Source organism: Paralichthys olivaceus, chromosome 1 (assembly GCF_024713975.1).
Source record: "Paralichthys olivaceus isolate ysfri-2021 chromosome 1, ASM2471397v2, whole genome shotgun sequence".
Classification (NCBI taxonomy): Eukaryota; Metazoa; Chordata; class Actinopteri; order Pleuronectiformes; family Paralichthyidae; genus Paralichthys; species Paralichthys olivaceus.
Genome location: NC_091093.1, coordinates 27,659,649 through 27,674,977, shown reverse-complemented (window position 1 = coordinate 27,674,977; position 15,329 = coordinate 27,659,649). Strand labels below are relative to the sequence as shown.

Genomic DNA, 15,329 nt, shown 5'->3' with positions numbered 1-15,329 from the left:
ATAAATTTCAAACCTTTATGAAAGAAAATTAAATCGAGGCTTGATATTTTCAGTTTATCTACAAACTTTAAAAAGAAAATAAAACTATTGTACTTGAATTAAGAAAATAAAACAGAGATTCACATCTTTTCATCATCTGTTCATTCTTTAAAATAAGAACAAAGTTCATATCAGCTGTTTTTTTTTATTTGCCAACTGATGAATCTCATATAAAACTCAACGTGAAAATATATTTTCAGAAACTGTGGCCCTGTAAAATTATTCCATCCGCCAATTTTGTTGAAGTTGAGGCGGCAATCTGGAAATGTACTAATCGCCTGACTCGTACAGAAGAGGCCGAGAGATCACTGTCACCGAAATTATCACCAGTTTTATTTTATGCTGTCGTCACGTCAGTGTTCTGTTTTATCCTGTTCCTTCATTCCGTGAAGGCTAAATGTGTCTCTGATCAGTTATCGTGGGGAAAACATTATGAAAGACTTAACACACAATATTTTCTGCATCTGATCTCAATGACATTGATGGTTCTCGGAAATGAAGGAGGAAGTGTGACTGACGAGGTTTTGAAGCTTTGCTTTGAAGTATCGCTTCTCATGCTGCATGTAATCAAAAAGTCCTGATCTCAGGAGTTTGGATTGAGGGTTTTATTTAATTGAAGATTTCCAGCACTGATCTCACAGCAGGACAGAGGAGTGCGCACGTCTAAAGAGAATATTTAATCCGAGGATCTTTAATAAAGATTTTAACATTCGGTCCAGATCAGGTCGGTTCACCTAAAGATTAACGTCGACTCCACTGGAAACATCTACTCACTGTGGTGGTCTGCACACACACACACACACACACACACGAGCTGATTCCACACACATGCACAGAAGTCCAGGCATTTTCCTGGATTTCCCACAGGTCCTGTGTGTGAGAATGCAAACGCTCGAGTCAGTTGCATTTCTAACATGCAACAGACGTGAAACTGGATGAACACCAATGTCTCAGGATGGAAAAGAGAAGCCACATAGAGGACGCAGACAAAGTTGTTAACTTAGGAAAGAACACGATTCAAGAGCTTTTGGCGACGGTGTCGATGTTAACAAAATCTAAAAGTCTAAAAACATGAAATAACTCAAACAAGTAGAATTTGAGTATGTACTTGTAGTATTTATATGATCACATACTGTACCTTTAAAAAGTAAACAAGGAAATACAATTATCTAGGTAAGCTAACTAGCATAAACAAATGTGAAGAGCGTAGCCGAGCTTCTTAAACACTGTATTTTTAATGACTGAATATTACTCTGATTAGTCATAAATTAGCTGTTGAGTCTGTGAAATGTCAAACTGTCACTGGAATTTACTACCCATGAAAAATGATGAGGAGCCAGCTCTGTGACATTTACCCACACAAATGTTTTCGTATCATCTTCTGGATTAACGACCCAGTCGCCAAAATTATTTTCAGTTTTCAAAGCGATCGGTCAAACGAGCAGCGATAACTCAGTAAACCTGAGCTCCTCGATTCTCTTCACTTTACTCCTCGTGTTTCAGGAATGAGAGAGAGAGCGCAGCTTGTGATGATGGGAATGGCAGGTGTGTGTATGTGTGTGTGTGTGTGTGTGTGTGTGTGGGAAGACCTGTAGAATGGGAATTCTGGGGAAAAGCCTGCTGGTGAAGGTCCGGGTGTGTGTGAGGATAAATGTTCAGGGTGAAATATTTTGGAAAGAGGCGAGTGAGCGTGACGGGGACGGTTTGTGTTATTGTATCAGTGTCAAAAACACTGGTTGAAATGTTCCCACTGAATGCCAACCACTAGTTTTGCTTGTGATGCCGATTTGTGAAATATAACACCATCTTTGATAAGTTTTTGCTGCGGCATAATTCCGTCAACGCACCATCTTGTCTTTTGGAAAATGTGTGCATCATCAATATTATCGTCAAGTTCGGCACATTCAGCGCACGGAACCCCCCCCCCCCCCTTCTTCAAATGAGGTTGAAATACATTCTGGGAAATGTAGGAGAAAGTGCGTGTGCTTAAAGGTGTGTGTGTCTGTGTGTGTCTGTGTGTGTCTCAGCCTCAGTGGAATGCAGTGGTAGTAAGAGTGCGACGCTGAGCTGAGCAGAATCTGTGTGATAAGACAGATCATAGCGCCCGGAGGCCTCATCAACCTACCCAGCATGCTCCCTGCTGATCCACCTGATACAAGGAGCAGGCCGCACCTACTCTACACTCTACACTGTGTGTGTGTGTGTGTGAGAAAGATGGAGCGTGAAGTATATTTATTTACTTACATTTTCCATCGCCTCAACAACTCTGCACTGTGGACAAGTGTTTGTTTATCTCATGTAGTTTGCTTATTTATGTGTGTGTGTGTGTGTGTGTGTGTGTGTGTGTGTGTGTCTCTCTCTCTCTCTCTCTCTCTCTCTCTCTCTCCTTCATCAGACAAGCTGAATTATTTTTTGAAAAATTGAGAAGCAATGTTGGTTGTGGACAGAAATCTGCCGCCGCTCGGTCACACATGCTTCAGTTTGTCGTGCAGGTGACGCTCCGGATGCTTCATAACTTTGCCGACTGTTCAGTCTTTCGATCTCAAACGTAGTTTCATGTGAGCGGAGCTTTGTCTTTTGGTGAAGAAAAACTTTCAGAAACACACTCATCCTGCTTGCACAACTCAACAATGCAGATTTTCATCAAACTTGGTGGGATTATCAGGTCAGATAATAACTCCAGATGATTCACTGAGTTAATCAGTGAATTTGGCAACAAGAAGGTAAAATATAAACATAAAAATATTCATTTGTCTCCCGGGGATATATCCAACCCCTCCAACGCTTCTCATCTTGCATGTTCTTGGAGCTCTTTAATAATTTTGCAACCTCATTTTGATTCTCAGGGTCGAAACCATGTAAAAACATATTCTAATCTGACAAGTGTAAATATTGCTCTTTTGATTAATCAATAACTTGCTTGGTTTGAAATACATATCACCAACTTCCCAGAGCCCAAACTGATTTATTGACCTTTTGTCTAAAGCTTGCCAGATATTGAATTGCCTATAAAACACTAGAAAACATCTCATATTCACGTTTTATCAAGCTGCTTCAAATGTTTTGTTAAAGTAGAGATTGAAACGATCAAATATCCAGACAGACAGTTTATTTTTCACCCTGTTTTATTTTTAGTTCCTTAAAATGTGTCAGATACCTTTTGTGTTAGTCACGCCCTCATTAACACTTTTCATTAGTGTGACATTGCCCTGCAGTGTTTCAGTGTATTTCTGAGGGATGGCTGTTGTATTTTTCTTGCTTCAAAAACTTATTTTGTGCTCTCACACATTCTTGAGCAGAAATATTTTTGTGTTTGTACTAAAACAGTGTCGACAGAAATACAAAGGTAACGTAAAGAATGACCCTCCTCTAGCACGATGTGTCTGTAAGTTCTATTTCCACACGATGTTGAGCTGCCTGAGAGAAGAGAAACTAAGCTGATGGTGGGATTTCAGATAATTGCTTCCAAAAATGCATAATATATGTTAACGGAGCCGAAACCCCCCAGTACGTCCATGTAATATAGGCAGAGAGAGAGAGAGTTCATCAGAAGGTGAAGAGAATAAGAGATTAACAAAAGGAGAAATTGGGAGGTGTGTGTGTGTGTGTGTGTGTGTGTCCCTCTCTTTGTGTTTCACTCTGAATAATGTAATATCCATGCAGGGGTATGTGGGTCAGTGGGGCTTTACTTCCCCTAGAGACCAGAGCCACACCCCGACACACACACACACACACACACACTCTTTCTCTCTTGCTTAATTCACTCCCTGAGCCCTAACTCGTCCGCCTGTCTGCCTCGCCGGTTAACTCGCCGCGTGACGTCATACATTTTTCATAAAGTCTGCATTGCTCTGTCAATATTTCATGCCTGGTATTGACAGACTGGTGAGAGTCCAATGTAAGGAGTTACTGCTCCCTCCTCTCTCCATCCCTCCATCCCTCTCTGGCCTGTAATTAAATTAGCTCTGTCTGTGGATGACAAAGAGCCAGTCATTCGGACTCTGCTTAGATAGCGAGTAGCTGCACTTAGAGCGGATATGAAGTTAAGGAGGAATGCGCTGAGCGGAGCTGAGCCGAGCCGAGCCGAGCTCAGCGCTGCTCCCTGGGTCTCGGGGTGAGGAGATGGGAGAGAGAGGAGGTCGGCTGGGTCCGGATCAGGCCTCGGCTGAACTGAGACCACACACAGAACAAACCCTGATGGATTTAAAGATGATGGTGAAGTCAGTAAAGGCTTCATCTCTGTGTTTGGACAAACTTCACATCTCCTTAGACAACAATTCCTTTTACTATTGAACTTAGCCTGTGTTTAACGATGGACGACGCGTCTCCACCTCCTCCCACTATCCAGAAACGAAAACAAAATATCCTGGATACGAACACTGCCATCTTGAGAAGGTTAAGTCATTTGGAGCCACAGGAAGTAGCGATCAGGGATAGTTTTAACGCCTCGCTGATACACACGCTCAATCACGTCTAAGCTGTCAATCATGATGTTTTTATAGCATCAACTAACTAATTAAAACCAAGTGGGAAGAACTACCTAAAAGGACATTTGTTCACGTCCCATCCATAAACATGGAGGAGAGGGTTTCTGTGCTATTTAATAGTCTGCAAGGTATCTCATGAAAATAATAAAAATATTTATTAAAATATTCTAGAATAATATTTTAGAATGAATTTCTAATATGTGCCAGAGCCTTTGTCTTTGCTCCATAACTCTTCCTTCCTGTCTCCTCCCTCCTCAGCTTCACGGTTTGTGTGTTTGTTTATTGCCGCTGACACACTTGTTGTCCGTCTTTGTTTGTCTGCAGTGCTCCCCACCTGCTCGCCGCTCGACTTCCACTGCGACAACGGCAAATGTATCCGTCGCTCCTGGGTGTGTGACGGAGACAACGACTGCGAGGACGACTCCGACGAGCAGGACTGTCGTAAGTACAGCCTCTGTCTGTCAACACAAACATGGGCTTCACACACACACACACACACACACACACACACACACACACACACACACACACACACACACACACACACGTCGAGCTTCTGTCAGGCTCATGGGGATGAGTTATTAAAGTGGACAGATGTTTGAGGCAGCCATGTGCAATGAGGTGTTTGTTTTTGAGTTTGAAGGAGCTGCCTGCCTGTCTCACAAACAAACACACACACTCACAAAGACACACACACACGCACACACAGGCACACATGCACATACAAATACCTCCACAAATAAAAATAGGAACAAACTGAGGGCAAAGGTGACAGAATGCCTTGTGTGGTGAGTGTGGGAGTGCTGACCTCTCGCAAGTGTGTGTGTGTGTGTGTGTGTGTGTGTGTGTGTGTGTCTGTGTCTGTGTGTGTGTGTATTTACATGCACATGTTCTAAAATACCCCTCAGCTGCCTGCCAGGCAGCATGTGGCCTGCACTGGGTAAAGCAGGGACTGTGTCTATTTCTGTATCTCTGCTGCCCGAGGTGCTGACGTATGTGTGTGTGTGTGTGTGTGCTCCTGTGTTTCTGTCTTTGTGAGGACATTTGGACATTTTTAGGAGGCTAGAGTCTGCCCCCCCCCCCCGTCTTTAAAGGGGCTACTCAAGGAGTTAATGCTGCCGACTTTCGAGGAACAGGCGAACCTCTGCTCATTCTGACTCAGGAGGCAGTAATTTGAATTATTTCAAGGTGGTCTGGCTGCATCCAGAAAACAGCCCTGTCATTCATTTGGATGACGCTGCGACGTCGGTGCGGCGGTGGTGCCAACACAGGGGGCTGCGGCAAAAAAAAAAAAACAAAGTCTTCCAGCATCTGGTGAATTTGGCATCTGGCAAAGCGTTGGCGTTGATAAGTGCGCAGATCTGAGAGGTTACTCTGTGCTGTGAAGGTCGTTCTGCTGCTGTTACCTCACGATCATTGTAAAGACAAAAACTAATAATATGTGATTACTTCCCAGGGATGTAAAATCTGTGACTGTTACAAACCACACATGCAGGTGATGACTTCCAGTAAGTCAGGACGAAAGGAAGCCGCGTCAGTTTATGGGCGAACTGTGCACACCTGGACACTTCAGCTTGGATGTGTCGTGTTTTGGTTTTTCGGCAGCACCAAAAATACGAAACTTTGACATCGCCCAACCCTGTAGTTGGCCCCGTGATTAAAGGAGCTTTAACATGACTTTAACAATATCTCCAACATAGCCTAAACCTCAGAGTGATATGAAACCTCTTGCATTATGTCTCATGTAGTTAGTGTGCACATCAGTGACAGGCCGGTCCGCTCCTTCTCGTCTGGACGACTTCTCTTATCCGTCTGTCATCCAGAGATTTCTTACCCTCCTTGCTTGACCCACATACTTTATCAGCAGCCAGACACCAAATCACTTCGTGATGGGGAAGCCGGCGATGAATTTTTCATCTCCATGCCCAGTAAATTTCTCTCCCCTCCCCTGTTCCCCAAACTACTTATTATTTCATGTTTCTTTCCTTCTCTTCGGTCTATCTTTCACCTCCCAGTATGTTTTGTTTCTCCCCACACACGCAGCGGTATTATTTTATTATTTAGAAACGATGGAGACGATCCCCACGCTCGGCTGGAGCTGGAGTGGTTGTCAAGGTTTTCACACAAACGCGAAGACGGAGGTGTGTCTCTGTGAGGTTGTGTGTGTTTGAACATGAGGTATTCTGAATTTTTGAAGCTTAAAAAACATTTCACAGAAGGAGAAACACAACACTCCTTCACCACACACACACACACACACACACACACGACCTGGTAATGACTCCCAGCGCCCTTTGCCCTTCGTGATTTGGCTGCTGTGTGAATGATGAGCGTCTTGAGGGCTTGTTGACCTCCGACCTGCCTCTGTTTACCTCGCTGGTGGGAGGGGAGAGGGAGCAGGGAGGAGGCAGGGAAGGGGCAGAAAATCAATTATTTTCATACAAGTTGAATAATAGATTAAATCAGTGGATCTGTCAATAGCGCAGGTAGAATTACATTCTCATTTGGACCTTTTTCCTTTGTTTGAAGGGGGGAGGGCGTAGCAGCAGAGGTTAGTGAGGTCAGCTGAGGTTTAGTAGAGAGATGTATTGGATGAACATGTTAAAACTATGTATAAGGTCGTTCACATGCAGTAATATTGTTATTTAATTCCATCATCGCTATTTATTTACGCTGCCATCTTGTACCAAAGACGTAAGCGAAGTCTGTGCGGTAGCGACCACGGGGGTGGAGCCGTGGTTGCGTGGTCTCGCAAATATAATAACTCAACCAATCACTCGTCGGTCCTAGCTGTCAGTCATGTGTTTCACCCTGTTTTTATATAATCAGATATCTAATCCAAGCCAAATAACACAAACCATCTTTGACGTTTCATTTTGGTCCATATTCCATCCACTAACATGGAGGAGGCAGCGTTTATGACCTGCACTGCAGCCAGCCACCGGCGGGCGATCGAGACGCTTTGGCTTTTTCCAGAGGCTGACGTGTCCACAACATTTGAACCTGCTATTTGGGCTCCCTTTAGAAATCAGTCGATATTTAGTCACAGGATTTTTTTATCGTTGGCCTCAAAATCCAATGTTGTTCAAGTCCAGAGGGAAGTATGGATCGATTCGAGATGTTAGGGTCAGTGCACTCAAGATAACAGATACTTGTCGTGTTTTGATTCGCTTGACCTTCTGTGAGATTGTTCTTTTTGAAAGTAATTACAAAAGAGTATATAAAAGAAACATATTTGTGCATATTGAGTGTAGGAGGATCATAAGTTGAATTCATGAACATTATATAAGATATGATGCATGTTAGCAACTCCCGTGCTTAGTTAGAAGTTCTAGTCGTAGCCCTGCAGAAATATTAAAATACACGCAGCCTCTGATCTCAGAACATCTCACAGAAATAAAACAATGCGCTCCTCTGTCGGCCTGTTTCTTGGGCATCCTTCTGCCTCTGTCTGTCCTTATCTCTCTCTGTTTGTCTCAGCTGTCCAACACTCACACACGACAGTGATAAATTATAGATTACCTCCTGCCAGAGGCCATCCATCATTGGTTCTCCTTGACGAGGCTGTTTACCCGGCCGCAGGCGTGCGTGGCCAGGCTTTGCCATCGATTGCGGCACCAACAGTAGAAGCCAGTGTTTTGAAAATCCTTTCGGCCTTCTATCAATGCAGGTGTGATTAAAGAAGAAAAGGTGGATGAATGAAAGGGTTTGAAAGTGAAACACAGTCAATGTCAGTGGAGGGAGTGACTTGGGTCTGACTGTATCATCGGGGCTGTTGTTCTGAATGACAAATGCGACTTATCTCTTGTCTCAAGGTTGAATGTCTAGTAAAACAACACACATATATATATATATATTTATAGGAACAGAATTATCTTTTTATTTTGCTTTTTACTTCAACATGATTATTGAACAGACAAGTTTGATGCACTTTTTCCTGTAAAGTGTTAAAAAGATGATTTAATTCTGTTCCTCTGTTTATTCCAAACTTATTCATATTCAACATTTCCTGTAGAAAATTGAAAAGCAAAACCCGCCGCTACACTTTCTTTGAGCTCCATGAACTCACACATTTAAAGAATGGATGAACGATGTTCGAGATGGCTGAAGGAGATGCTTTGTATTAAAGTGAGAATATTCGCCAGACCACATTTATCTTGTGCATAGCAAGTGATGGCGAAATTTTTTTTTTAACATATATCTAAAATGTATTAAATATGCTTTTAGCTTAGGACTCAGGCCTATAACAGATTAATGATGGAGAGCTGCTGAATTTTAGATGAAGCTTTTCTATTTTAAAGAAGCTTTTCCAACCTCAACAGCGCCGAGGAAACTCACAGACCAGTTGAATGCTTTGTAAGTCAGCAGACGTTGAGTCATCTATAATATTTATCGCACTAAATCCTATTTCTAGTTCGACATGTCCTGGACCTTCGTCTGAAGTTTTTTGGACCTCATATTTTTATCTTGCAGTATATTCAGGTTATACAACACTCGTTAGGAGCACAGTTAGTTTTCAGATTGAAACCGGAGATGAGGATTATGCTTGAATTGTGGTTTGAGATATTTCTATGGATGTTTTAAGTGTTTCTTTTTATGCTCCAACATTAATCCGAGCTGACCACGGCCTCTGTGCTCCCTGAGGGATAAATAACCGACTTTTTTTTACAGCCACTCGCTAAGGTGGTTTGGTTTCATGGGTTTTTGTTTTTGTTAAAAAGTGCTGTAAAAATATAGTCACTACTTTACTGGGGCAAATGTTCTTGTCTTGACTTAATTCACTCGTCCTCCTCGCCGTGTTGCAGCAGCTGTCTGTCGGTCGTTTTACTGCTGAGATTGAAAGTGTTTGAGCTCTGGACCTGCAGCCTCGTCAGAGTCAAGGATGTTTATCGAGTGAAACATTGGACTTTCTTCCCCTCGGCTCTTTGTTCTGCCACAGCAGTTATAGTTACAGTTTGTCCAGTGTTAGTCCAATTTTAAATGTAATGTCAGCACGGCTCAGGGACAGCTGCCTCTAATCACATTTTTGTTCACAATTCGCTGTTTGCTTTTGTAGTGTCCTCATCGTTTGCCCTCTAAAGCCTTTCTCCTTCTCTCTGCAGCTCCCAGGGAGTGTGAGGAAGACGAGTTTCACTGCCAGAACGGCTACTGTATTCGCAGCCTCTGGCACTGCGACGGTGACAATGACTGTGGGGACAACAGTGATGAACAGTGTGGTGGGTAAACACACACACACACACACACACACACACACGTAGAATGGAGCTGACGTGGGGGTAAAGTTCATATTGGGACTGTAATTACCTATTGAATTCAAACTATAACCAAACTAGCCAAGGCTCCACCATATTTAAGTACTCTAGAATTTGGACTTACACCCAATTTCACATTTCAACATATCTGTTTTCATCAAGATCCATGAATTATTGTCTCGGAATTTTACTAAAAATATTATTATAAATCTCATGATGTTCAAGAGAGGGAAAGAAATTCCAAAATAAAGGTGAAGCAAGGCAAGTTTATGACATGCATGTAAAAACGTCTATCATACATGACTCGTGTGTCGTCTGTCACAGACATGCGTAAATGTTCGGACAAGGAGTTTCGCTGCACAGACGGCAGCTGCATCGCCGAACACTGGTACTGCGACGGAGACACGGACTGTAAGGACGGATCAGATGAGGAAAACTGCCGTAAGTTATTCTGTGTGAGTGTGTATGTGTGTGTGTGTTTTATTGGGTTTAGAATGTGGGTTTTTATCAGACATGTGACGAGACAAAATACTTAAAACAAGGAACTTACTGTATTTCTGTCAGGATGAAAAGAAAAGTCATTAATCATATTCTGGGTTTTTCCCCTCATATCCAAATACTTGAATCCAACCAAAGAGTAAAATCCAAACGCTGAAATAAATGATTCTGAACAAATAAGTTTCCATATCTGAAAACCATGTTTATAAATTCCAAGCAGGTCTGCTCTTTCACAAGAGTTTTCTCCGATCAAAATCTCCAAACTGCAGCGGCATGATTCATTACGGCCAAAAGAAAGAAGTGAAGCAATCTGGTTACTGTCCTGCAGCGTGTGAACTGAGATCTAACCTGACGACGTTCCTACACAGCCTGTAAAGAGTCGTGACAGCGAGCTGGCCTCCTTTCTTCTCATGAGTCCTTTTCTGACAGGAACACTTGAAGCTTCAAAGAGCCTCAAACTGCTGCAGCGTCTCTTTCAGCATCTGTTTAACGTGTCTGTGTCTCTGCAGCGTCAGACGTGATGACGGCCACCTGCAGCGTGGAGGAGTTCCAGTGCGCGTATGGACGCTGCATCCTGGACATTTACCACTGCGACGGAGACGACGACTGCGGGGACTGGTCAGACGAGTCGGACTGTTGTAAGTCTTACATCGCTCGTGCACAAACACGCTTCCAAACCATAGACCGTGTATTTAAAGATGGACGACTTAAAAATGCCCCGAGAAGTAAAGACGAAATATCTTGATTGACTCCTGGTTGCGGTATTGGTCTTTATTCTTGCCTCCTCCGTGTTAGTGGATGGGACATTGAACATTGACAGCTGATTGTTTGAGTGTGTGCATCAACGGGAACTTGATTCTGCAGCTTGCCCCCACGAACACCTCCACAAGTGTCGTCCATCTTTATTTACAGACTGTTCTTCCAACATGACAAAGACCCGACAGTGACCCGAAGGAAAAGATTAATTCCTCCAGTTACCGTCTCTGATTGCTAAAGCAAACTGTACCTGCAACACAATCTCTGCCCATTTCTTGGCGTTCCTTAAAATCAAATGTGTGTCTCTCGGTTCCCTTGTGGGATATTTGTTGCAGCACATGAGGCAGGGGTCAGCGTGTGCACGATGACCCTGTCTGACATGCGTCAATCACACATGTGCTCATACAGCATGCACTTGTCATATAAACAGTTGACGGCGGGGGGGGTTGACCACACTCTGCTTGTCACTGCACTTTTCCCCCCTTTCCACTCTTCTCATGAAAATGGATGAATCCCCAAAGAAGAAGAATGCCCATCAAATGTCAACTTGGTGGTGTAGGGTCATGTGGGGGTGGGGGGTGTCAGGGTACACAGTTATTCCTTTGATTTCACAAGACAAAACCTTAAACTTTGTCAACCTTAGTCCTGATGTTAAAGAACAAAACGCATTGTTACAGTGGAGTGGCTGTTCTGACCTGTTCTGCTGGTGTAAAGCTCACAGAGCTGTTGTTATCTTCTTACACACACACACACACACACACACACTCACGCACACACACACACACACACTCACGCACACACTCTTAAGGATCCGAGGCGTCGCTCCAGGCTCTCACTAAACACTTTCTTGCGTAAGAGACGAAGATGAAGCTCTTCTGAGAGATGAGTCCTCCTCCTCCTCCTCCTCCGTTAAGACGTTAGATGAGAGTTAAGTTTCTTCTCTCTTGCTTTGGCACGAGTCTTTCCTCTCCTCATCCTTTCTTCTTCTGCTTCACTCGTTCCCTCCATGTATCCCAATGGCTAAACTGGCACACGTGTCCCAACACAGCCGCCCATCCTCACGTCCCACAGCTTTCTGTTGCTGAACTGAAAAAGTTCAACTGGGGTTTAAACACACATCGTGAGCTCCTCTGAACTGGATGTTTGTATGAGCGTACCCGGGTTCAGCGTGACGTAAATATAGACTTGTAACTTTGTTAAATAAAGTGCTATATAAATACACACACTATATAAATACACACTTAAAGTTAAAATAATACTTAAAGATAAAGTTTTCACTTTACTTTGATGTGAAACAAAGATATTAGTCAAATCCACAAGTTTCGTCTTCAACAACCACAGTTTTCCAGTTTAACTCTTTTTTTAACAATGACATTCCCTTTTCAAGTGAAAAATACCTAATACTATTCAAAACTACTACGTTAATTGAAGTTTTGGACTCAAACAGATGCCTCCCGTGTCCAGCGTCCAACAACTGTTTCTCATCTTAACGTTTAGTGTCGATTTCATGTCCTAACGCCCGACGGCAGCTTGAGCTCAGTAGCAGCTGCTGTTTCCAGACCGCCGCTCAGCAGCGACTGTCAGAGCTGGAAAACACTCGGCCTGTTACATGTTTCAAGGCACTGTAACACACACAGACACACAAACAAGCACACGCCGAGTGAAACCATGGTCCTGATTAACACAGTCTATCGTGTTTCGCTCTCTTCACTCCAGAGACGCTACCTGCTGCTGACAAATCTTTCAGCATGTCCCTCCACGTTCTCTCATCTCTGACATGTTTGTTTCACTCCCTCATCGTCTGTAATAGCTCTCTCTCTCTCTCTCTCTCTCTCTCTCTCTCTCTCTCTCTCTCTCTCTCTCTCTCTCACACACACTCCCTCGTACACCCATCTCTGTTGGGACTCATCATTAACAAACTGTATTTGTTCCAACCCCAACACTAAAAACCAAGTCTCAGGGCTCATTTAGCACATAGTTCCTAATGAAGCTGTCTGACCTCACAAGCACACTGGGCTCCAGATTTTCACATTCCCAAAATATGGTAGAAAAAAAGAACTTGCATTGATTTCTGTTCATTGTGTAAAGATAACACACACACACACACACACACACACACACACACAGAGGGACTCCTACATGGTGGTTTCTCTCTTTGATGCCGTTATCTGCAGTGTGATAAGCAGTTTCAAGGTTCGGAAACATCGTTTGATCGTCTGTGGGGTCACGTTAGTTGACTGAGCCGCTCTCAGCTTCTCTGTCGTCTCCTCCCACATCCAGGTTCTCTAATTGCTGCCTCGCTTTTGATGTGTCCAACTTTTTTTTGAAAGTCGAGCTGGCATGAAAGCTCGTACTGTCGACTGTCTTTGAAGAAAAAATAAAATAGCTGTGCGGTTAAAAACACAAACAGCTCATATTAGATACAGAATAGGTATTGAAGGACACACACACACACACACACACGGTTTGTTTTTGTGTTTGAAATGCAGATGTGTCCGTGTCACTACGTGCCGCATGGTCACGTTTAAAAACCAACAGGGTTCACAGATCAGTTCACAGATCAGTCCACATCCTGTCCGATGCACAGCAACCATCTGGACTTCATGTCCCCCAACGTTTTATTTCCTGTTGTCCTCCTTTATTTTTAATTACCTACTTAAACTGCCCATTTGTTTTTATTCCTGTCATGTGTTTTTAACCAGAGTTCATCCAGAATTAAAGCCTCCGGTGTTTTTAAATGTGTTTAAATTGGAGCGTGTTCCGTCTTTGCTGGAAAAAGTCTTTTTTGAAACCTACAGATAGTTTGTGGTCACACTTTTTCACACACACACACACACACACATGCACGCTAAGAGAGGAGGCATTCCTCAGAGGCATAAGACAGCCCATCCACAGACAGCATTCCTTGGCATGGACTCTTCAGACACATGAAGGGCGCTTTGTTAGAGAAGGAGCCTCTCTCTCTCTTTTTTTTTTTTCTCCCACTCTTTCTCTCCCTCGTTCTCTCGCTCCTTCGCACACAAACATAATCACACACATCCAGAAACGCTTGCGCTTGCTTTGCCTCGTTGCAAACAGTGATACTGCTATCGGCTGCATAGAATGAAAGCGTGTGTCTGTGTGTGTGTGTATGAGAGAGAGAGAGAGAGAGAGAGAGAAAGAGCGACAAGAAGAGAGATAAAAAGTGGATGAATCATTCGAGTGTGTGTGGGCATCAGGGTATTCGTCTTCTCTCTCTCTCTCTCTCTCATTGTGGGTGAGCCACCTGCTGTTTTGATCATCTCTCTATTCTCTCGCTCAGCTGATAAGTCTGCAAGCGGATGCTTGAAGCTCTACAACATCTCTCTCTCTCTCTCTCTCTCTCCCCCCCCCTCGCTCGTCGTTTCATTCCTCCCTTATCTCGCGCCCGCTGTAGCTTCGATGACGAGCCGACTCGTGCTGTCAGGAGGAAACAAGTCGAGAAGTACACACACACACACGTGCGTGTCGCCACACACCGGGGGATTTAAGATGCTTATGTTTGATTCAGCTTTAATCTTCTCGTCCACCTCGTCCTCATCTGCTGCCAGTTTGAGCTTCACTTTGATCCGATCACACGTAGAGATGTTCTGGGAGGTTTAAAGGTGGAACGGCTCTGATCTCCAGTTAAATGTGATCATAAGGCCGACGACATCAACACAACCAATCAAAGTTCACGTATTTGCTTTATTGACAATAATTGGAAAGGAAGGAAAACTTGAATTTGATTTTACGGTTCCAGCGACTCTGGGCAGGGAGTCTGTCTTCTTGGAGTCAGTTTAATTTTTCTCTGATTAATCAATTAATCCTTATAACATATATTAAATCTGCAATTAATAATAATATAAAAACAAATTCTTGCGTTGGAACCAGATCTGACTGAAATAATTGGTAGATTATCTTAAATTAATCATAATTGATAAAGATCAATTGATTAATCTAATAATCATTTCACTGGTAAAGATCAGAGATGGTCAAGAACTGGAAATATCTCAGCGTCACAAGGATAAAGTGAGTCAATGATGACTTTTTGTGTCTGTGTGTGTGTGTGTGTGTGTGTGTGTAGCCTCCCACCAGCCGTGCAGGTCAGTTGAGTTCATGTGCAGCAGCGGGATGTGCATCAACGCTGGCTGGAGGTGTGACGGCGAGTACGACTGTGACGACCAGTCAGACGAGAGGAACTGCAGTGAGTAGCTTGACGTTCATCGCAGTTAGTGAACGAGTATCATCAAAGTGTCTCAGGTTAGAAGTGCATATCTGCAAATGTGTACGTTCACTT

General features: G+C 43.4%; 1 protein-coding gene across 3 annotated transcripts in view; it reads left to right on the top strand.

The window, feature by feature from the left end:
- lrp4 (low density lipoprotein receptor-related protein 4) overlaps positions 1–15,329 on the top strand; it is a 98,472-nt gene that overhangs the window by 58,635 nt on the left and 24,508 nt on the right. For all 3 annotated transcript variants that reach the window (XM_069526772.1, XM_069526779.1, XM_069526786.1), the window contains exons 3-7: positions 4,851–4,967; positions 9,629–9,742; positions 10,103–10,219; positions 10,786–10,914; positions 15,117–15,236. In XM_069526772.1, coding sequence (XP_069382873.1) covers positions 4,851–4,967; positions 9,629–9,742; positions 10,103–10,219; positions 10,786–10,914; positions 15,117–15,236 — 597 coding nt within the window. The remainder of the gene's footprint in view (positions 1–4,850; positions 4,968–9,628; positions 9,743–10,102; positions 10,220–10,785; positions 10,915–15,116; positions 15,237–15,329) is intronic.